The sequence below is a fragment of the Orbicella franksi genome, chromosome 2 (assembly GCF_964199315.1).
Source record: "Orbicella franksi chromosome 2, jaOrbFran1.1, whole genome shotgun sequence".
NCBI lineage: Eukaryota > Metazoa > Cnidaria > Anthozoa > Scleractinia > Merulinidae > Orbicella > Orbicella franksi.
In genome coordinates, this window is record NC_138146.1 from 23,625,223 (window position 1) to 23,647,623 (window position 22,401).

Consider the following 22,401-nt stretch of genomic DNA (forward strand, 5'->3'; position numbering starts at 1 on the left):
ATGCCACTTAAACTGAAAGAAACAAATATATATGAACTAATAAGCTATTAGGAAAACAGACCAGTTGGCTATTTACAAGGTTCATCAAGGAGTTGATCAAGGGGCTACGTACTCAGAAACAACTCCAGCTAAGTGATCAGAGCGGGACTTGAATCCGCGGCCTCCGCATTTTAAGTCCGGCGCCCTAACCAATAACCGCAATAGCTGCGATTATTGCGTTATGTTCTTGGATAAGAAACTTTACCGTTACATTCCCTCTCTCCATCAAGGAAAAATAATATTACCGGGAAATGATAAGGCAGCCAAGCAAAACCCTTGAAGGGGAAGGACTATCACGAACTTGCAGCTCATGAACTAGCATCCTATCGAGTAGGCCGAAGTGGCAATAATTCTAATTAGTAGAATTCTACTCGTATACTAATGTAAATGCTGCAATCTGATTGGCTGGGTTACTCTACACCATCAGTCATTAGAGTGCAGTGGCTGTCGCTCGTCTACGAAATGGCGACGTTTTTCCATTTTCCCGAAGTTTTGGAGGAACAATTAGATAGAAATGGATAATTAAATTCCCGAGAAGACTAGAAGAAGGTCATTAACGGTGTTTTGATTTTAAAAACTAGAAATTATTGAAAAAACGAGCGCGCGTGTGTAAACAACTGCAAATTTCCAATGTCAGTTCAGTGTGTGCGATTTCGTTGAGGCGAGAAGCGTAATAATACGTAGAAAAATAATTGGAAACCGTAATTTGCGTTTATTTCAGTCAGAATTCTACTAAAACGATTAGATTATTCGCTCTCGATTTCTATGAGGTAATAGTTCATAGAAATCGAGAGCGAATAATCTAATTGTTAATTAGTAAATACCGAAACAATGGATAGTGCTTTTCGCGCATTCTGATTGGTTACTCAAACTCGGAATAGTGTTTGCTATTCCGAGCTCGCGCGGCGAAGGTCACATTTTGTGCGCTAACTTACGAAATAAAACCTTTTTTGGCAGTCTCCTGAGTCAATTTTTGCAGATATTTTATCCTACTGGTTTGGTATGTACTAAAACAATTATTCCCCTCAGTGTCTGTGGACTATTGATGGATGTTTACCTCGCCGCTTCGTATGCGTACGCGTGGGACAGTAATTTCAGATGTCAAATTCTACTTTATTTGGACAATTTTATACTTGAAAGAAAGACTGGAGTAATGGTGTCTTCTTCAGAAAGACGTATGTTACTTTCTCTTCTCTGCATCATGCTTGTAGGTAACAAGCCAACCCTTAACGGTCTTTTGTTCTTTTACAAATTCCCCAGAGCCCATCTAGTTTCCTAGCCTGTAGGGACAAGGACGATATATCGGGATGAGGCATGATTCCTCAAGCAGATACAAAGGTACCGCTACTCTACTTATAGATTAGATAACTTATTTTAGAATCAATCATTTACCGCTTAATTTCCTGCCAACAAAATAACCACTGGTAAAATTAAATTGTATTTATCACTGACAAAGTTCATTTCTACCATCTGTTCTTGATCCTAAGTCAACTACAAATAACTGAAACATTTGGCATATTATTAGTAATCCTTGGTCTCTCTTGATATAGCTAACACTTATGATAAACTTTCTATATAAAGGAAATTAAGGAATTAACCGAAATCTACTAAATACCAACCTATTTTGCACATGTGATCAGTATACAAAGGATCGCAGCAGTATTCACATTATAAAGCCCATTCTAACTACCAGTAAAACTGACGCTATTTCATAGATTGAATACATACTAAACTTGTGCAGGCATCTACAATAACAGTATTCCTCTGTTTTATAGTCCATAATGAGTTGAGATCGTTTCTACATGACTAAGTCATGAGTGTCTTGCTATCATTAATATTATAGTATCATAACAACTTTACGTCCTGGTGGCCTTGATATGTTGACCGTGTCTGTTTTGATCTCCTTATCAGCCACAGCCACAACCACAACCACAACCACAACCACAACCACATCCACCACAACCTCCACATCCACCACACCCACCGCAACCTCCACATCCACCACACCCACCGCAACCTCCACATCCACCACACCCACCGCAACCTCCACATCCACCACACCCACCGCAACCTCCACATCCACCACACCCACCGCAGGCACCTCCTCCAGTTGTATACTTGATGTAAGAGTTGGTCGGTACACTGTTAGCATAGTACCCTGCTGCCACTACCAACAGGAGGTCCTCGTTGTGGATGATGCGTGGTTTCACGATTTCACTTGACGCAGTTTCTGATGGTCTCATGTAGCTGGCCTTATCTGTCGGGGAATATGGCTGGCACAAAAGATGAAGAATGGCTATAGAGAATCCAAGTCCAATTGCCTCAGGTACACCTTGTACCTCTGGTGGAAAAGAAATCATGCCAGTTCGCAGGTCAACGACGACTGTCGTCTTCTTGCCAAGGCCTATCGAGAACTTTTCTCCTCGTTTCTCTACGTGTTTCCACTCGCGCGTTCCAAAAAGAGAAAAGAACTTGATGGACAGACGTCCAGGTTGGCCCTTTATACCAGGAGTTCCCTTGACACCCCGCTTCTCGGGTGTTCCTTTCACCCCAGGCACACCAGGAACACCCTTGACAAACTTCTCCCATTTGCCAACACAGATACCCCAGTCTTGGCTCCCTCTTATAAGGATTGCTCTTTCTCCCGCCATCTCATCCATGGTGCAACATTTCTCTGGATTGTTCACTTGCTCTCTCATCGGAAGTATGTCACCCCGGATGAGATGCGCCGTACTCACAGCGCGACCGGCATGGTTGATGACTTCCACGGAAGAGAACAGCAGCTGAGCGGAGTGCATAACTCGGTAGGCAAACACTTCTCGTTGGCCATAGTCAAATAGCCGACTCACTGACAGTGCGCAGGACGTTGAAGAAGACTGAGCTAAAGACAACGGAGAGAGGATTAGCGTTGGCGATCTCAAGATCTGGGCTGGATGTTGCACCGTGCTGAAATCAGTCTTCTTTGGTTTCACCGTGAAGATGTACTTCTCAAGTCTAGGTGGATTGGCCACGGTAGTAAACCGAACGATGACATTTTCAGCAATCGCTAACTCGTGGGTTACTGGTTCAGGCTCCACGGCGCTGTTGCAGGGGTCTCGGCCAACAAGACAGCTCAGAAACAGGTATTGGGCAGATTCATCGAATGACGGCGTAACGCAGGAACAACGTCCTTGTTGGCAAATACGAATCTGATAAAAAAAAAGAGTAAAATGAATTAAAATAGGCCTGTTCTGTAAGTTGCTTGAGTGAATGAATCTCTGAAGGTCATTACAAGTATTACTGATGATGGTGATTAATTTTCGTTCCCAAGTGACAGGGTTTGAGCCCTGGTCAGGGACATTGTGTTGTGTTCTTGGCCAAGGCACTTTACTCTCACGGTGCCTCTCTCCACCCAGGTCTATAAATGGGTACCGGCGAAGTTAATGCTGGGAGTAACCCTGCGATGGACTAGCATCCCATCCATGGGGAGTAGAAACACTACTAGTCGCTTCATGCTACAGAAACCGGGATAAGCGCTGGCATGATAGGCCACTTGGCTCGTATGCAGACTTAGCCTTTAACCCGGGGAGCGAATGAGATGAACTGGCGGTCTCGAAAAAGACTTAAGGGCTAAACCAACTCCTCTCCCCTCCCAAAAACATATTAATACAATTTAATTTGAATATTTTGCGTTCAAAGACATGGTAAAGGCATTTTGTCCTCAATTTCTACTTTCTGCATTGTCTGAGATTAATTGCTGTGCTTTCAGCCAATCAGTTTGGTGAATTTTTACATGATAATTATTAGGCATAACTTAGGTACGGGTAAACATTTCAAAGGGAAACAAAACTTTTAGTCTTTGAAAGTGCTTATTTATTCCAAATTGTACCAAGATAATCATGTGGTTACTTGTTAGTACATACACTTGAAAATACACTTTTTAAGGTGGCTCCATACGGTAATCATTTATCCAGTCGCGCACCCTAGTGTTATATTTTGAATACTGTTTTTGCATTCCCAGTCCTTTCAAACGTAATAAGCAATGATGTAATAGCGAAGCTTCGGCGGTCCGAAGGGCCACCAAGCGGAGCCCCGAACTCATAGAAACCCGTGAATCAGTTTTTTTCGTTGTAAAAATGCCTTGCAGTATTGCTCTTGGGCGCGTACACACGACGACGACGACCATGTCGCACAACATTGCGGCCGTTAACTCCAGCTAATAGAACATGCGGCCTTAGTTAACAGCGTGCAGTATCCATGTTATGGTCAATTGACAGCTGTCAAAGGAACTTAAATTAGTTTCTATCCTGACAAAGTCTGATTTATCTTAGAAGCTTGACTTAAATAATAGTACAGTTATATGTACATCCAGACAACCTGGATGGTCCTTTGCTTGGGACTGTGCATTGTTGTAGTGCAATGTTCCAGTTTCTTGTTTAAAGCAACTTACATTTAAATTGCTCAACTGAGCAAATTGCCAAGTTCATAACAGTTAGTTTGCATCCCTGGGCAGAACCTACCACTGTGACAGTTTGGTAAGTACTTCCCCCCTAGAACTGGATTCACAACCAACATTCAGTAAGCAACTAACAATGAAGTACACTGTATATCAATGGAAGGAACGTCATCTGTTGGTGTGCAAAGATTATGAGAAATTATAATTGATGTCTTTGTATGAATAACAGTGATGTTCAAGTAGCAGCTACAGTACGATTACACCCCTGTCCCTGTCAGTAAATATATTAACAGTGTACACATGGACAGCCTGGATTAAAAAATTAAACATTTTCAAAGTAACCATGGCCAGGTATGTCATTTCTGAAGGAATATAATTTTAGATCCTTGATTTCTTGAAGGCATTGATTTTTGTTGTAAACAATATCTCATAGAGTGTATGTTCCAGCTGTAGACATTGTTGCAGAACACAGAGACCATTGTTACGACAGAGATATTAATGTGTGAAAAGTTTTATAAACAATTGCATGGGAACAAATTGATTCATTATAGATGCTGCTTCTGAGTGTTCCCCAATGTTAATGGAAACATACCCTGTACATTTAAGTGTTCAGTTTAGTGAGAGTGGATGTTGCACTTCAATAATCTATTAAGGTTGTTCAGTAATGCTTTGTTTGATTTCTCTGTGTTTACAGACAACTTTATGCGATCATAATTGCTGCACTAATTTCATTGAACAAACTGACTTGGAAGTCCAGTTCTACAACTATCCTGTTTGTAGTTAATATCGCAGCCGCAACATTGTCACAGCTACACTGTATTACATAATAAACATAAGCATATTTTAATTGCCTGTCAAATTAAGCAGTTTTTCTTGGAGAGAATTTACTCACGGTTTATTTAAATTTTCTTTCTTTTTTTTTTTTCTTTTTGCTTTGGAGTGATATTGTGCTTGGTTTTTAGTGTTTTAAAATTTATTTTGTGATAATTGGCATAAATTAATATTTTGCCAACATAAAATGGAGAACTGGGTGCAGGCATACAGTCATGTAGTAAGCAAAGGTGTAAGAGTAGTACGTTTGTAAGAAGAGAGGGTTGAGAAATTTGTAACATTATATGGACACTCGTCAGCCTTGCCATTCCCAACTTCCAATAAGGTTAATATTGTGCCCTAGTGTTGTGTAAATTATTCATACAATGTAGTAGTATTTAATTTATGTTTCAATCTGTTGCTTATATGATAACCTTATAAACCCAAAGGAAGCACCACTGTATTTGGCCAGGGTTACGTACATGGTCCCTGTTTTTCCTAATGAGATGTTTTGTGGGTTTGGTGCATGTAGAATATTGATATATTGTTTATCCATTTTGCTGTAAGTTATTTTTAGTTATTGATGTGTCAGTTAAAACATATCTTGGGCCAGCAGCTAATGCATGTATGCCTCATAACCTTCGAGTCAATTTGGTTGTGTAGTGCCTGCAAAAGACGTGCACATAATATTACTTACGTATAGCTTACTCATTAATATATGCAAAGAAGGCGAGATTAAAATAATAAGAAGAACAAAAGCAAAGTAAAAATGTGTAAATTAGGTGAGTATTGTTTAAAAAGAATACTATACTGGTTTGGAATCGGCTTAGAATTATTGTCAGCATACTTGGTAGCAGAGGTGTGCCAAGCCTCCAAAGTTTTTCTAATGCGAAAAGAGCCTTTGTCGATGACACTATGCGATAGTCGAATGACCACACATGTTTCGCAATGTTTGATCCATCAGCACAGTTTTTGACATTCCTAGCCAGAAATTTTTAGCCAGCGAACGTTTTTATTGTAATTTTAAATTATGTTTCATTCTGGCTGCGCTTCAATCTTTAATAATTTTATAAATTAGTTTCAATTTGTTGTTTTTCTCCACTGAGATGGTGGACTACAGGAACTGTTGCTGGGTGTCATTGATTATTAATTTTGCTGTTATTAAATTGTGCCAAAAATTTTATCCTTTTGCACTCCATTTTTATCCGTCGAAGGCTGTAGATCGACAGCCGAAAGTTCATGTTCTTTTTGAACCTTTTTAGCCAGCGAACGTTTTTATTGTAATTTTTAATTAAAAAATTATTACTGGAAGCGTACGCAAGTATTTATATTCAGCAGCAAAATATTATCATTACCGTTTATGCCTGTTGATTTTGCTCATACATGTACTTTTAGAGATGGTGCAAACCCTTTCAGCAGGGGGAGACTATATAAAAGGGAAGATTGCCAACTGTATCTTACGGGATCAAGCTGGAAAACAAAACTTTATAACTTATCACTCGTGTATACTATTTTAATTTGGTATTTTTGCGAGATTTCATTTGGTAGAGATTTAGGAACTGAGCGTATAGCAGCCACTGTATTTCAATCCTACCACACGAGTCCCCACGTTAATTAAGAAGGATATAATGAATAATAGCAATGTCTTGTCTTTCTGAATAAGGGAGGGGAAAAACAAGAAGCTACAAAATCGTCTGATATTATGATGCAAGTTGGATTATTTTAATTAATACGAACATCCCAAAAAATAACTGAGTAGCTTCGCTTTTAGGCTTGGCTAAATCTATAAATTACTGTGTTACTATCATCTCTGTTAAAACCATGGCTTTTAGTCTCGAATTAAAAATGCCCCCAAAAATGCGTCTTTTACCCTTTACGTCGCCTTATTTTGGATTTTCTTCAATTTCCTTCGATAAAATCGTCCAACATGTTCACAGTACATCGAATCCAACGTGATACGAATTTTAAACATGTACAGGTGTTTTTTTCGATTTTTGCCAAGTATGTCTTTTTCCCTCTGCAAAAGAAGTGGTGAAATAGATTTCCCTGAAAACGAGCTACAGCTAAAGTGAAATATGTATTACCAGTCTGCCAAAGTTTACTGAATTTCACCAAAGGAAGCACGAGAAAATTCCCTGACATTTTCCTTTGATCGCACGCTGATAACTGAATATTTGGTCCTTAGCTCGCGTGCGATCGTAAAACTATAGGCAGTCACTTAAGGGTTCCGGTAAATGCCAGAGGTGCTCGAAAATGTTCGGGTGATATTCATAACCCTTCAAAAGGGTCAAGATTATCTTCAGGAATCTTCAGAAAAACGTCTAGTTATCTTCGGAAGGCTTTGGGTGAACTTAGACCACCTTAGGGAAAATTCCGGTGACCGTTGATAGGCTTAGTCTGTAATTTTCACGGCTGCTGGTAATTTTTGCACCGGTGTTACACTTTTAGCACTGGTGTTAGCCTTCTACTGCACTGCTCTCAACCTATCAGAATGGAGGGTATATTAAACAAAATTGAGAACCCGGCCAGGGTTTCTCATTAACCCCAAAAGGACTCCTAAACTATACATCTCACGTGTAAAAGTAATCAGAAAATTTTTAACCTCCAAAAAGCTCTCAGCATCGCAAATTAAAACCTAAAAACCGTTTAGTCCTACTCTTCACGTTTATACCTGGGTTACTCATCAACGTTCATGTTTCCTTGATAGCATGGGCAAAAACATCTCCCGGTTGCCGAAAAAAGAAGCATTAAGTGTGAACATTGAAACATTTTACTCATGTTTATTCTCATAACTATCCATAATTCTTTAGTCCTATTTAGACCTGGACTGTGGACAATGCGTATGCTCACGTTGACTGTTTTTTCCAATTTATCCACAGTTATATCGGGTGAACGATTTGGTATGTCGTGTTTCCATGGTAAACGTGTTTTGAAAGCCATATTGTTCAAATGTAGGGTTTTGTTATGTTTATTAACTTACTAGGGACCTTAAGATCGACGTTTTTTTTTCCTTTCCCGCAAACCTCAAAAAGTCACGTGACTCTGAACTTGACCTCACGTTTGACCTTTGAGGTTCAGGTTTGAACGTCAAGGTCACTGTCTAGAGGTAAGTGAATTACGTCAGAGGTTTACACTAGTTTTAAAACCAAAAAGTCACGTTTAAACGTCAGATTTGCTTTCCTTAATCTCGATGAAGTAGAAGTTTGTTTGATTCATTAGCACGATCAATTACAACTCGGAGAATTAACAACTACATTACTGCATGTATCGATGTAAACAAAACTGGCGTCGCCTGTGATTCACATGTTTCGTTGTCAAACTACAGCATTTCTCACTTTTTACGAAGAAAATATACCATCTCATTTACTGCTCAGTTCCTAGATGGCACCCTTTCGATGGCCAACCGTGAAACACGACGGATTTTTCCCTCAGGGGTGCATCAAGAAATCCATAAACTCCTTAAGACTGGGAGGAAATTGCCTCGATTCTCACTAGACAATTCAGTACCGCTGAACATCATGTTACACTGAAAGGACGGGGAAGTCGAGAAACAATAAAAGGACTATTAGAAAAATACAACCGAGATGACAAAAGAACCCTAAAAAACCGTGCTTTGTTACCCTGCATCTTGACGTAAAAATCATCTAGGCAAAACTCCCAGTGACGTATTGGTATCTTAAATTATTTTATAAGCTGGCCATTTACACCAACTTATTTAGTTCGCTTACCCGAAGGCTGTTGCTATCCTTTGTTTTAAACTTGAACGTTGATAGCACATTGGTAGAATTGGACAAACTGACAGCTGGTCCACGGACACGGGTCTCAAGAACTTTTACACCATTTACGACATCAATTTTGATCGTGTACGATTTAGATTCTGTGAGGCCTTCAACTTCTAGCCGAGTCAGCTTCACGGTGTACTCAAGTGCTCTCAGTCCAGTGTAATCCACCAGCTCAGCTTGGACACTAGTCGAGAGCGGAGGCTCCCCACGGAACATGCAGCCCTTCAATGGAAGTTCCTGAGCAGCTTCTTTCCATTTCTGTCGCGTTGTTACATAAGACGTTGATAGCTTTGAGCCAGGCCGGCGGTCGTTCACAGAATCATTGTGGTCGTACACCTTTCCTATGACTTCAGTGGTGTCCTTTTGGTATATCAGCGGATGTACCTAATGCGCATGCCAAATGAGATCAAAGTCGTAGCATGGTACAAAGAACAGATCTGGGTTTTGTTGTTTGAGCACAAGGTGCTGTTTATATCTCTCCAATGCTCTAGTCAAGAACTTCTTATCTTCATAATGAGGTAAAGAGACCTGATAGTAAAATACCCTCTGCCGATCGCAGGCCGCTGTGATGTCATACTCAATTCGCGACTCAAAATCAGGCACATGACCAACATAAGTCGTCAGGTCAACTTCAAAAGGCTCACTAGGGTACAACTTCTTCCATAAGATCCTGGCTCTTTCGAGTCCTCTTGTACGTTTCTTTCCGACTAGGATCTTGTGATCCACCAGAGTTGAGACAACTTCCTTGCAGTCCTTTTCGTAGCTGATGGGCGACAACATGTGTACATGCCACACCCAGGCAATGTCGAGAGGTGCTGCGATGTCCTCAGTGACGGACGACTGAGCAGCCAGTGGCAACCAGAACAGTTCATATCTGTAGGTGTTAAAAACATGGCAAGTCACAGCTTTAGAGAGTCAACTGCATGCGTCTATAAAGGTACGATTTAGGCGATCAATTGTAAAGCTTCATAATTTGTAAAACAAACGGAAAGATAAAAGCTTTGTAAGGTACATGAAAATCTCGGATAGCCAAGTTATTTACAAATTTACAAAAATTAGGTTGATCACAAGTCATACCGTGCGAACGGCAGACAGCAAGCTCAGAAATGGTCCTGGGATCGCAAGCATGTCTTTTCTGGCCACTCCGTTTGAAATGGCCTTATGATCGCAGCAAAACGTACTTGCGTTGGCGGACATTAAACATGTGCAGTCATTGATATATATATATATATATATATATATATATATATATATATATATATATATATATATATATATATATATATATATATATATATATATATATTTTACATCATTTGCAAAGCCAGTGTAAATACCTTCTTATTGCATTCTGAACGTGCGGTCCAGCATACAGGCTTGGATGGTCATCAACGAGCTGTAAGAACTGTCTGTGTTTAAGGGCAGCGTCCACCAGATCGATGCTAAGATGTACCCCTCTCCAGGCCATGATTCAAATTACTAAATAACGAAATAACAAAGACACATGACTTTGGTTTACACAGCTAACGGTTGGTAAAGGTTCTTCTGGTGGACTGGAGAGACGTAAGATATCTTTCGAAACTTTTTGCAAGGTACTACCCTGCGAGACCGAGCAGAAAGAAAAGGAAATTTCTGTCTCGCAGGTTATCATGGTACCGATATGTACTTTACATTTTTATTGCGTCCGTAAATTTTCAAGCAAAAGTCAACACAGCGTTTATTAGAGTCTCATCTACCGGTGACGTGCATGCTGTGTCGTTGTATGTAATACTCGTGTGGAAGTGGTCAGGGCGTCGGACTCGCAATCCAGCGGTGCGGGGTTTGAGTCCCACTCTGACCACTATTTTGATTTGTAGTTCCGAGTTCAAATCATCTTCCACACTTGTGAGTAGCCAACTGGTTTGCCTCCGGCAGGTTAGGATTCTTAACCTTCGGTTGTTTGCTCGGCCTCGCTAGCCCTTGTGCTATAAACAATGCCGAGGATAAATAAAGGTTATTCATATATTTTATCTCTATAACACTTAATTATTCGTCATTTTCTGCGGCCAAATACCTGGTTTCTAACTTGCGAAGCTATTAAACATCAGAGCAGTTCAACTGTTCAGTACCCTGAAACCCAGTTCTATAAGCGCTTGCTTGAGACATCAAGGACATCAAGGATGTTGTTACTACCATATGTAAATTTAGTTACCGAATCACTAATCACTCTTCATTCCCTTGCACCCCATTGCGTCCGATCCCAAATGTTTCCAAGATTTTCAAAGTATACATGCAGACAAACACGACTGAAAAAGCAATTCAGTTTTCGATGCGCAGTGTAGTCGATAAAGAGCTGTAGTTTTGTTTGGAAAATTATTCTGACCGCCGACGGAATGAATGCATTCGAGCAGAATTGATAGAAATTAAAATTTTGACATCTCTCGTTTCTTCTTCATACGATCTTTTTTAGGAAATATAACCGAATTTTGACCTCATTAACAGGATTTACCGAAAGAAAAACTCTTCAAGTAACTAAGCTTCCCAATTTTAACACATAACATAAAGAAAAACTCGAGATATCACCGTAAAACTGAGCATTTTTGCTGCCTGCTTAATTTAATTTGTTAGGTCATGTGATCGCACAGACGTCGTGCTTCGCTGGTATTTAGATTGCGATCAAGAACAGTCCGAATGGTATGCTACAGCTAATTATTTGTTTATTCCTCCTAGAATTCATTGAGGCATCACCTCTTTAGGTTCTTCAAGATTTATGTACAAAGCTGATAAACACTGCTCTTTATTAAGTTGCGACGCGACTAGTGTAGATATATATTCAGCAAGGTACAATTACTCCGTATGGTAATATCTCACAGACTTAATGCACCTTCTGTCTTTGATTTTCACCAGAGAAACATTGGAAAATTTCTGCAAAGAATCATGCAAATCACAGTTACGTAGTAAGTATCATAAATAATGTGGTCTTACCCGTAGATTTAAGTCCTTCCTTGAGATACTGTTTCCACGCTCATTACAACACAGGCACGCTTTATTTGTGTTGTTCAGAAATGGGCTATACCGCTGGCTAATTGACACGGAAGGCTCGTTAATTTACCTGTCGGCAAGCTTCGAGTTATTGTCGAGTTTGCTCCCATGACAGGGCTGAGTATCTTCGGAATTATTGAGCTCAGATGAATGAATAGGACTTGTGACTTTTGGGCGGCGATTCAGTGGATGTATTTCAAAAGAATTCAACAATGCGGCTTAATTATTGTCCCTTAAGTGCGTATCCTTTTGTTCTTTGAAGCGTGGTGATTGCGAAAAAAATGTCACCTCGTGTTTTCATCTCTTTCCACCGAAAAACGTTTCGCTCATAAGCGGCAAAGGTAATATCGGTTTATTATTGATATGCATTTTACAAGCTTGAAAATGAGCGTTTAAACGAAATTTTTGGTTCCGTATTACCGGAGAACCGCTTTGTTTTGCAAATTACAACGCAATTTGTCGCCGGCAGTGAGAACCGCGGCGGCATGTCTTCGGTCACGTCTGAATGAATTTGCTCTCGTTTGCGAGATGGAAGTCGATTAAAAAATTATTTGAAGTGATTTGTTACCAACCGATCGCTAAGCTTTTCGTTGGATTAGTTTATTTAAGGTTAACAATCAGATACTATTAAACTACAAAGAAATACATAAGAGTTTGTTTGAATTTGATTGACCGTGCGCTTGTCAAAACAACAGACGATATATATTGTTATGCAAATACACGCCATTACGCGGGCTTATAAATAACTGAGTCATACGCGTGGCTACTCACTTATTCTCATCACTGTAAACACACTTGATCGTCACGTTAACTAGTTTATTAGCTGTGAGCCGTGATACATGATGGAGTTTGCCGTTGGTGCTTCTGTTGAAGCTGTCGATCAGCTCGGTATTTGGGCCAAAGCCAAAGTTATTTCAGCATCCGAAAATTCGGTTGTTGTGACTTTTCCTCCATGGAGATCGGAGTGGGACCGCGAGATAAGTGACCTTTCCGAAATCAGAAAGGAAACGATCGAAGAAACGCTGATCCCGCGCCGTCTTGCACAAAAAAAGGTAAGAAGTTATTCAATGTTTATTTTGAGTTTTTTCATTTCCTTTTCCTTTTTGACGCTTATAAGTATCTCACGCAAGTTACTTTTTGCCATCAGAACCCGAATCTCAAGAAATTGTTCCACGGGGACGTTGTTTACTTGAATGGCAAAGCAGCAAATGTTCTCCAGTCAGATCCTATCAGGAAATCGGTGAGTTTCAACTCTCTGAGCAGCAGATTTATTGTTTACATAACTTTACATCGAGTGTCATTGGTCATGATCATACTACTAATTCTCCTTACCAGTCTCTATACAACTCTTATACTGAAAAGTAGTTTGGAGTGTTCGTAACCGATTTAAGGCAAACATTTGAATCATTGATGTTTACAAGTGTCCCCATTTAGTGGTTGTATTGCTGCTTTCATCTTGTCATCTAATGATACTGCTAGAAAAGTTAACCCTCGTCACTTACTTCTTGGCTTGTGTCTGACATTTTGCAGACTGCAAACTAAGAGAATTTATCATGTTACCATTACCATTATTGAAAGCGTACCGTAAACAGGCTAAATGAAGTGTTATTCAGGCTAACCAGAGTGAATAGTAGGCTAACTGAAGTGCATAGTAAGTTTAACCAGAGTGAAAAGTCTGCAGTCTGCATTCTGAAAATGTCAGACACTGTTTTTTGGCTAAGAAAAAATTAAAGTAACCACAATACACTAATTGGCTTCAGAAGATGTTTTTTCTTTTGAGTGCCTTACTTTGCATAAAGTTTCTCAGGGCGAAGTACATTTAATTCATTATCTTTTGGAATCCTTTAACTTCTCTCATCTCTTAAATTGATTGTAATTCAAGGAATTTTTCTAGGTCTACATGTTTACTGTGTGGCCATCCAATTTTTGTGCCTGTAGTCTGAAGCCTGAAATTAATACCAAGCTTTTTATTTAAGGTAACTTTGCAACTGGTTGACAGCAAAGAAAGACAGACTGTCAAAGTTTGGGAGGTGGAAGAAGCCATTGCTCAGGAACAAGTTGAGCAGACAAGGAAGAGGCAGAGAAGAACGGTGATTACAGATCAAGGGTTGACATCAAGTTCTGAAGTTGCAGTCACCGAGATTCCATATCAGGATCAGGTTACCATGGCAGTACCTAGTAGCAGCAGTTTACACTTTTATTTCTTTATTGGGTCAAATGGCACCATTTTGAGGATTGGATCCTTGTATTCTCTTGATTTTTGTAAGGGTTCAGTTTTTATTTGTACATCCATTTCAAGAAATAAGGATCTTTTTAAGTTTAAGTTTTTGCTGTGTTCCGTAGTGGACAAAAAAGTTGAAAGTATTGATAGGGGTGTATCTTGTACAGTGAACAATGTAGCGCATGTTTCGTGTCAATCTGATGTCATTATTGGGTCAAAGGGAAAGGGTTTGGTTGACAAAGTTATTTGCGAGGGCTGGGACAGGGTTTTGTTTTGTCAAGTTAAAAATGCTGCAAATTTTTCTTACCTGTTGGACCTCAGAAAGAGTTGCTTGGCCAATCAAATACGTCAAGGTGTCTACTCGGGTATTTCACGCACTGCCACTCGTCCTGCGCAGCCTATTCACCTTGGCATATTTGATCCAATGCATGACTCTAAGATCTTGGGTCTAACAGGTGAGAACCATTTCCAAGTTTCATATTCAGGGAGGGATCTTGCAAAGTTAGATTCATTTTTGGGGGCTAATTGGGATGTTAAAATCCTGGAACCAGGAAATCCCTGTTCCCACTTTAAGTATGTTTGCAGAGTAAAATTTTTTGTTCACAGGCCCTCAATGAGCTTACGTTTAAATTTTGTTTATTCAGAGTCTAATTACCCATTTACAGTTGCTTATCGGAGTACTTGTAGTTATTAGAGCTAAGCTTTGTTTAACAATATAAGATACAGTGGAATCCCCTTATTGAACACTTGAGTTTTTGGAGCTTCTGATAAATCAAAGCAAAAGCAGTTCCCTTTCACACAGTCAGACACCGCAACATTACCACCAATTTCTCAAATTTACACCCAATATATTCCCCTATGAGGCTAAAAATATCTGGATTCCACTGTAAGTTTGTAATGTATCTTCTGAATTCCACTGTAAGTTTTTTTGACTTAATCTAGACTGAGAAGACTACAAGCTTTTGTCATTTCAAAATAATATTATATCATAAAGGGATTCAGTTTAGGTTTTCAGTTTCAATCAACCTGTGATGGTCTGTTCAGGACTGTAGAGTTTTGGAATGTTTTGATGTCAAAAGTAATTTATTTATTTATGGTTACTAAGATGCTTGTTCTGAAAGCATTCAGTTATTATAGCAGTCACTTCTGTATAACTGACAGAATAAATTAAAGGTGGTTTGTGTACAATGGACTGTGTACTTTCGAGTAATTCCAGTTTAGCTATATGCTTGCCTTAAAAAATCTGGCTTTTGAGACTTTTGTTGGAATTTCCAGTGACCTTCTGAGGGGTGGGTATGGGTATTTTCTCATTTCTTCATTTCTGTTCTGTTGTTCAGGTGTAGATGAAGGGTGCTCACTTGGTGTTGTAGCAGCAGCATTTACAAGTATTCCGATTAAATCACAGCGCAGTTGTATTGCAGTAGTTGTTTCCTCTCCTTGCAAAGTACTGGTGATGGTAAATAGTAGCAGAAGTGCAGCTTGGCATGACATGTGGGTGCGAATTTTTGCTGCATCACGTTTGAATACATATTCTTCTCTTACAACTAAACCTGGAGACATCAACAAAAAGTTGTTCTGTTTAATATAAAGGTAATGTGTAATGCCATGATTTCACCTTTTAGAAGTGCATAATATTTGCACTTGGTTATTAAACATAATTTTCACATGTCTTGTTGTGGCAGATCTGGAGGAGGGCCTTGGCCTTTTTAGAACAAAAAGAGGCCCCAAAAAATTAATTTTGAGAGAAGCCCCATTATTTTTGGGTATGGATGACTGGCTTGACACTCACCAGAGCCATTGATTTTGGCTGGCACAGCAGCCAATGTATAAAATTAAAAACTATTTGTCAATGAAACACATTTCATAGCTTTGTTAACTGTGGTTATGGAGTGCTTTGCAAGAATTTCAACAATTTAAATCTAATTGAATAATCACAAATCACAAAAAAACACTTTGCTGGATTAGAAAATATAGCTGTAATGTACTCTGGCGTGCATAACATACGGTTAATTCCTCATGATACTGAGAAACAACAAAAAAATACTGCAGATCCTTTGTTTAGTTTTTCAGTTTTTGTAACAAAAATTTGCAAAAAACTCAAACAAGCAGAGGTAATTTGTTGTATTTGAAAACAAAACTCGTCTCAGCCTAAGATTTTACTTTCATTGGAAAAGATACTGGTTATGTCCAGGTAGCGATGACTACAAAAAAGACTGGGATAATGTTTCTTTATGGAACTCAAAATTCTCACAACTACAATAAAAGAATCGTGTGGTCGCAAGAAAGGAGAATTTATAGTTCATAGTTCTTTAACATCGTTCGTTCCCTATCACCTTCATTGAACTAGGATTATTAAATAAAGAACAACAATCAATTTTTTTCAAGCATTCAGATTTATTGTGTTGTATCATTAATCGCAAAAAACACTGGCTTTAAAATACAATATTCTGATTCGTAAGCCTTACCGTGCTTTTGAAGAACTGCGTCCAGATGTTTGTATCCCTTCTTCTTTACGTGAGTTTTCAATCCAAGTGTAAGAAGAAATGAATTGTCAATCTTGAAGAACTTTTTGTTCCCAACGAACGTCGCTTTCAAGTTTTCTGGCCACATTTGCGGGACAATTGTCGGTCAAGAGTGTCATCCTAAAGGTAAACAATGGATTTATTTATACGTTTCAGTCGTGAGCTTACCGATCAAGGGAATCGCTGACTTCACGGTGGAAAACATATAAATAAGTGACCCTGTGTTTTGTACATTAGCTCAATGAATTTCACATACGTTTCAATGGACTTACCGTCAAAAGTGCTTTGATTTCTGGAAGGATGAACTGCCATTTAGACTTCTGAGATTTTTAAACACGCTGTCACCTTGAATTCGTTCGATTAACAACTCGCGTTGTTGTGATCCGCGATGCTGACCCGAAACACACAATTTGTTGATACTGCCGTGACACTAAACTTCTGAAAAGATGAAATGTCGTTGATAATTTTGAGATTTGGCTTAAAAAAAGCTTGTAAATAAACTTAAATTCGCCCGATTCAGCTCCGCTTAACTCGCGTTGATTTGTTGGTCGTCACAGCAACCACATGGATCTGACCAATAGAAATCGCGTTTGATTCATTGCCGTGACGTTTATACTCGACTCGATCGTTTCGTACCAGAAAAGCTAAAAGACAAAAGAAAACATCTAAAGGAACAGTAAATGACAAACGAAAGGGTACACAGAATTCAAAATCCAACACACTCGTTTTATTTTCTTCTTGCTTATGAATGTCTACGTTTAATTCGGTGAAAACGGGCCGACTTCCAATAGCTGTAGCTATCGATCGACAGAGTTTTTTTATAAATAATCGAGCGGGCTTCCGTTCCATGGGTTTATGTTCACTTGGACTCGTCAAAGCGGTATGATTTTAACAAAGCGAGACGTCAAAAATCGTAGCTTAGATTCAAATGAACACTGGAATGAATAAAAGGAGCGAATTTATTGATGAAAAACATTCCAGACACTAGAATGTTTGAGAGTGTTTTTGCGGTCAGACGCCGAGCAATGCGTTCATGTCAATTTCTCAGCCTTTCCCGGGGCCTTTCCACGTGCATGCTTTGAGCTTTTCCAGACCTTTCTTACGAATAAATTAAAATATGTCGCAACAATAGGGTTTAAAAAATCAATCAAGCAGAAATCCTAACACAAAGCAAAAATATCGCACCTAACATCAAAGCGTTTGCGCTCGTGCAGTAGCCAGCCACATGTTCGGAAAGTAATCGGTCTGTGAATTATGAATATTCAATAAGAAAGAACAATAGCGTGAATATATGAATAATAATCGACCCACAAAATGTGGGTACACACTTAAAGCGTGCCTGTGTTGTAATGCTCTCTTCAAGTCCAAACAGCTCTCCTACTTGATGTCTGTCACGCGGTTGCCATCTCAAGCGTGAAAAAGTGGTATGATGCCAGCCAGGCGTAGCAAGCGTAAAACGGGGGAGGGGGAGGGGAGCTGGGAAAGCGAGATCGGTGATAGAAGGAGCGGGGAGTGTCTGCAATAAGAACCCCCTTTTGTTCTTTTCTGCGTTCGCTGGCGAACGCAAAATTGCCATTGGCTAATACTCACTTAGTAACTTATTGATTAGTATAGTTGCACAATCTCATCAAAAACAACCGACATTCGCCGCGGATAGTCTGCTGGCAGCCGGTTTTCTCTCTAAGGGTCACTTAGACGAGTGTTTAGTCACCGCCAACGCAAAAGGGCGGTACGGCGCTGGCTGAGTAGGGAAGAAGGCAAGCTAAGGGCCTTGCAATGTCTCGTCCCATTCCCCTTTGGGCTAAAGTGTCTCGCCTCATAACCCCTGCTGAATTTCGAGATAAAATAAAATAAATAAAAGTTCGAAAGACATTCTCCGCTTATGCACGAGACTCGATGCAACAGACCCTGCATAAATTATCGCAACCGCATTCTTTCTTTTTACTCGCTATTTTCAAGCTCTTCGTGGGAGTGGAGGACATTTCCGCCCTAACATAACCTCGTGATTGTTATGTTGTTTTGTTGAGATTTGCCCATTTTTGTCTCTTCTATAATCAATCACTCCGGGAAATAATTTCAGTTGACTAAATTCACGCAGGAACTCAGTTATGCCGACAAGCGCGCGCTAGTTTCTAATTGGTGGACCTGCTGACGGTAATTGACAGTTAATGAAATCGGATTACATAGAAACTGGTGGGCGTAATGCGAAGAACCCGGTTCTTATAGCAGGCGTCCCTTTCCCTTTCTTCCTCGCGTGTTTTGCCTCCCTACTCCTTCCCCGTTTACGACTGCAACGCAGGCTATATGATGCTGGCGCTTAAATCTGGTGTCTCATCGGGTTTGCGTAGCAAGAAGCCATACCACACTCTACACCCTCCCTTAGACCATTTATCAACCACGATGGCCTAAGGCCAATTGTTGCCCATAACTCAGGTTCAGTTATTGTATAGGATAACGCGAACTCGGTAGCAGGTATTTTTAATATATTTATCAAGTTTTTTCTACCATGTTAAAATGTCTCATGGGCTTGTTTATTTATAAAATTCCATAACTATCACTACTGTCTAACTAACCCTCACTCAAAAGCATGATTTTCAAAATAGAATAATGCAGTGTACATCAATGTAAAACAGAAGGTAATTTGTTTGATCATAGATATGTTATTCTATTAAGTTCAATTTAGGGACATCAGACTCGTTCTTCTCGCATTCATGTTTCACCGACTTGTACTTCGATGAAAGGTGTCAAATCTGCGACTTATTAGCCATTCCAAGCAACTTACCAATGCAGATTTCCTAATAATGCGACGTTTGAGATCGGATAATGCGTCAACCCTTAAATGACGTTTTTTTTTTTGGAGAACATGCTAATATCCGACCTATGTAACTGAGAAGCGAGGAGGTCCTCTGGCAGGCTAGATGGCAGGCTGTTCGAGCTATGCAAAATGTTCTGCTGAGGGGTAGTGGGGTGGGGTAATTGTGACTAAAAAAATCCGAAAAAAATCCTTTAGACCAAGACGAAAACACAAACCATTATAACAGGAAAAGAAGATCATTCTGGACTGAGAAAGATATATCTCGAGAGTTCTGGATCCAAAAATAAAGACAGCTCATGCTTAACTCGAAACACCCGCTCTTCCCCTATCAACCCCCGAAAGTTCAATGGTCGCCCCCTAAGAATATGGCGTAGCTGTTTACGAGCACGTTCTTTGCGCAGTGTTGCTTAGCTCTCTTATCTTCCAGCAAGTTCTTTGCCTGTGGCTTGGCTGTTCTCCTGAAATTTATCAAAAGGTAAGTATTTCTTCTTTGTTGTAATTTCATTACAACATAATATATAGATTTAACCAACCCTAAAAGCGGAGCTCCTGATTGCAATAATTAACGGTAAAGGAAAAACAGGATTTGTTTCTCTTGGATGAGAAACTGAAAAAATTATCAATTGTGAGCATGTAATTGTTCAACCTGTGGCTTCGCTATTTTTTGCGATTAAATTTTAACAAACTACACCCAATAAGGGTAGCCAAGATTGTTGAAATTACGTACGCAATATATCAGGGACTTTCCAAGATACGATTCTGCAAGGAATATGTCGGAGGAAAGGTCAACAACCCGCCAGGGGTTAATTTGCCCCGAAATTTTGGTTAGCAAGTGCTCCCTCCTTTTCCCCCGAGAAATAGAGTCACTTGAGCCTGCGATCAGGAGCAGGGGGTCACTAGCCGCTGACTTCGATCGCAGTGCTCTCCCGCTGGGGGACTCCAATACAAAAACTACAGATTACTCGTCGAACCTTCTAGGGGTTAAGGAGGCTCAAAACAGTTTCCAGCACTTAAATTTTGATGGGTCGTTATAACCACTCTTTATCAGTTGATGTTACAATCATGGTGTCAAAAAACTGCCCAATCATCGGTGAACACGTTGTTATCATTTTCATGGTGCAATAGGTTACCATAGCCACAGTATGACCTCCTAAAAGCACTCTTAATTACAGCTTTGGGGGCTTATAATTAAAAAATGGCACGGTGAATTTTTCCTATGTTATCAACTTTTGTTAAGCATGATAAGACGCAACTTTTGGCAAAGTTTTAAAAAAATTCTGAAGTTAGGGTTCAGAGCCACCTTAAATTTCCAAACATTTAAGGTGATTCTGAACTCTATGTACAGATTATTTTTAAACTTTGACAAAAGTTGCGTCTTATCATGCGTATCAAAAAATGATAATATAAAAAAAAGTTGTGAGAGTTTGTTTGGTTGTTTGCGGCTCGGCGCTGTAATGGCGCGTAATCTTGTGTCACAACGCACAATTTTAACTAAGAAAATGAGTCAATTGCAGTCGAGTTTGATTGTTACTGTATTGAAGAGAGTTTCCATGGAATACCCTTAATGTATTTCCTCGCTTCCAGCTATTTAATTTACTGTGTAAAAGCCTGATTTCAAGTGATTCGCAACGACTGACAGAAATTGTTTTGTTAGTACAACTTCAAACTCTGCAGAAAATTTCAACCGGAAAAATGATTTTGTAGAACTTAAGTGGTGAACTAACTGCACTAAACATTTGTGCCTAGTATCTAAGTTAGTCGTTGCGAAGATTTTTACGAATGCTATATGTAGACGGCACGTAAGCCGATTCGGATATACACAGTTGCATAAACAAACCCACTTGTAAGCCAATTTACCACAGGAAAAAATAAGCATGTTATTTGCCGACTTGGGGTCGGTACGTACAGTGAAGAATTGTGACCTCGGGCATTTTCAAGACGTCGGTCACAGGTTTTCACTATACGGACCTCCCAGCTGGCAAATATAATTTATGCGTTGTATGTTTTTATACCCATTGTTCATGTCTCCAATAAAATGGAGAAGGGTAACTACAAAACGCATCCTAAATAAGCTAATATGCAAGTATTACATGTCCGACCATGTACGTACTGCGTACCTATTTTTAAGATTATCCAGAGCCCTACTAGTTTCTTAGGCCCCCTCCACATTACTTCTGAAAATGCATCAAATCGTTTTCCGTCAATTAAAACATTACGCCCGAGAAATGTGAAAACGCAACAATCATCGGTCATTTTGGATTTTTATTTGAGGAAAACTAAGGCAAAGAAATCACATTATTATGTTAATGTCATCGTTTTCGAAAAGCCCCGTTTTCAAAGTGTGTCTTGTCTACACTGAGACTGGTACTATATTTTTTGCATTGCGCTATTAATACTAAAATTGTGTGGGCGTCTATAATAACAGAACTTTTCTATTTTATACTCTGTAATGAGTTAAGATCGGCTGTACCTGACTTAGTCATGAAGATCTTACTATCAGCCCTATTATGTAATGATAACAACTTAACGTCCTGCTGATTTTGATATTTTGACAGTGTCTGTTTCAATCTCCGCATCCCCCGCAACCACAACCGCCACATCCACCACAACTACCACATCCACCACAACTACCACATCCACCACATCCACCACAACCACCGCAACCCCCACAACCCCCACATCCACCACAACCACCGCAGGCACCTCCCCCAGTTTCAAACTTGACGTAACAGTTGGTCGGTACATTATTGGCATAG

At 39.6% G+C, this 22,401-nt stretch overlaps 2 protein-coding genes and 2 pseudogenes across 4 annotated transcripts in view; 1 reads left to right on the plus strand and 3 right to left on the minus strand.

Annotated features, from left to right (window-relative positions):
* Window positions 1-1,145: 1,145 nt before the first annotated feature.
* Window positions 1,146-12,067, minus strand: LOC145478773 (uncharacterized; annotated as a pseudogene). Its single transcript, XR_014048328.1, has 4 exons — window positions 12,031-12,067; window positions 10,404-10,545; window positions 9,013-9,940; window positions 1,146-3,227 (listed from the first exon to the last, which is right to left on the minus strand). The product of XR_014048328.1 is annotated as an uncharacterized LOC145478773 (transcript).
* Window positions 12,068-12,072: 5 nt separating this feature from the next.
* On the plus strand, window positions 12,073-15,250 carry LOC145478772 (uncharacterized). The gene is made up of 3 exons (XM_081456913.1): window positions 12,073-13,139; window positions 13,235-13,327; window positions 14,064-15,250. The coding sequence occupies exons 1-3, from the start codon at window positions 12,927-12,929 to the stop codon at window positions 15,000-15,002; spliced, it is 1,245 nt and encodes a 414-aa protein (XP_081313039.1). The 5' UTR covers window positions 12,073-12,926; the 3' UTR covers window positions 15,003-15,250.
* A 279-nt stretch (window positions 15,251-15,529) lies between these two features.
* Window positions 15,530-17,706, minus strand: LOC145471997 (uncharacterized). The gene is made up of 3 exons (XM_081454908.1): window positions 17,103-17,706; window positions 16,774-16,950; window positions 15,530-15,858 (listed from the first exon to the last, which is right to left on the minus strand). Exons 2-3 carry the CDS (start codon window positions 16,916-16,918, stop codon window positions 15,530-15,532), a joined length of 474 nt encoding a protein of 157 aa, XP_081311034.1. The 5' UTR covers window positions 16,919-16,950; window positions 17,103-17,706.
* A 4,106-nt stretch (window positions 17,707-21,812) lies between these two features.
* The window catches only part of LOC145468948 (uncharacterized), a 7,472-nt pseudogene continuing 6,883 nt past the window's right edge, over window positions 21,813-22,401 (minus strand). Inside the window, exon 3 of the transcript XR_014042254.1 lies at window positions 21,813-22,401. This exon is cut by the window's right edge and continues 1,031 nt beyond it. The product of XR_014042254.1 is annotated as an uncharacterized LOC145468948 (transcript).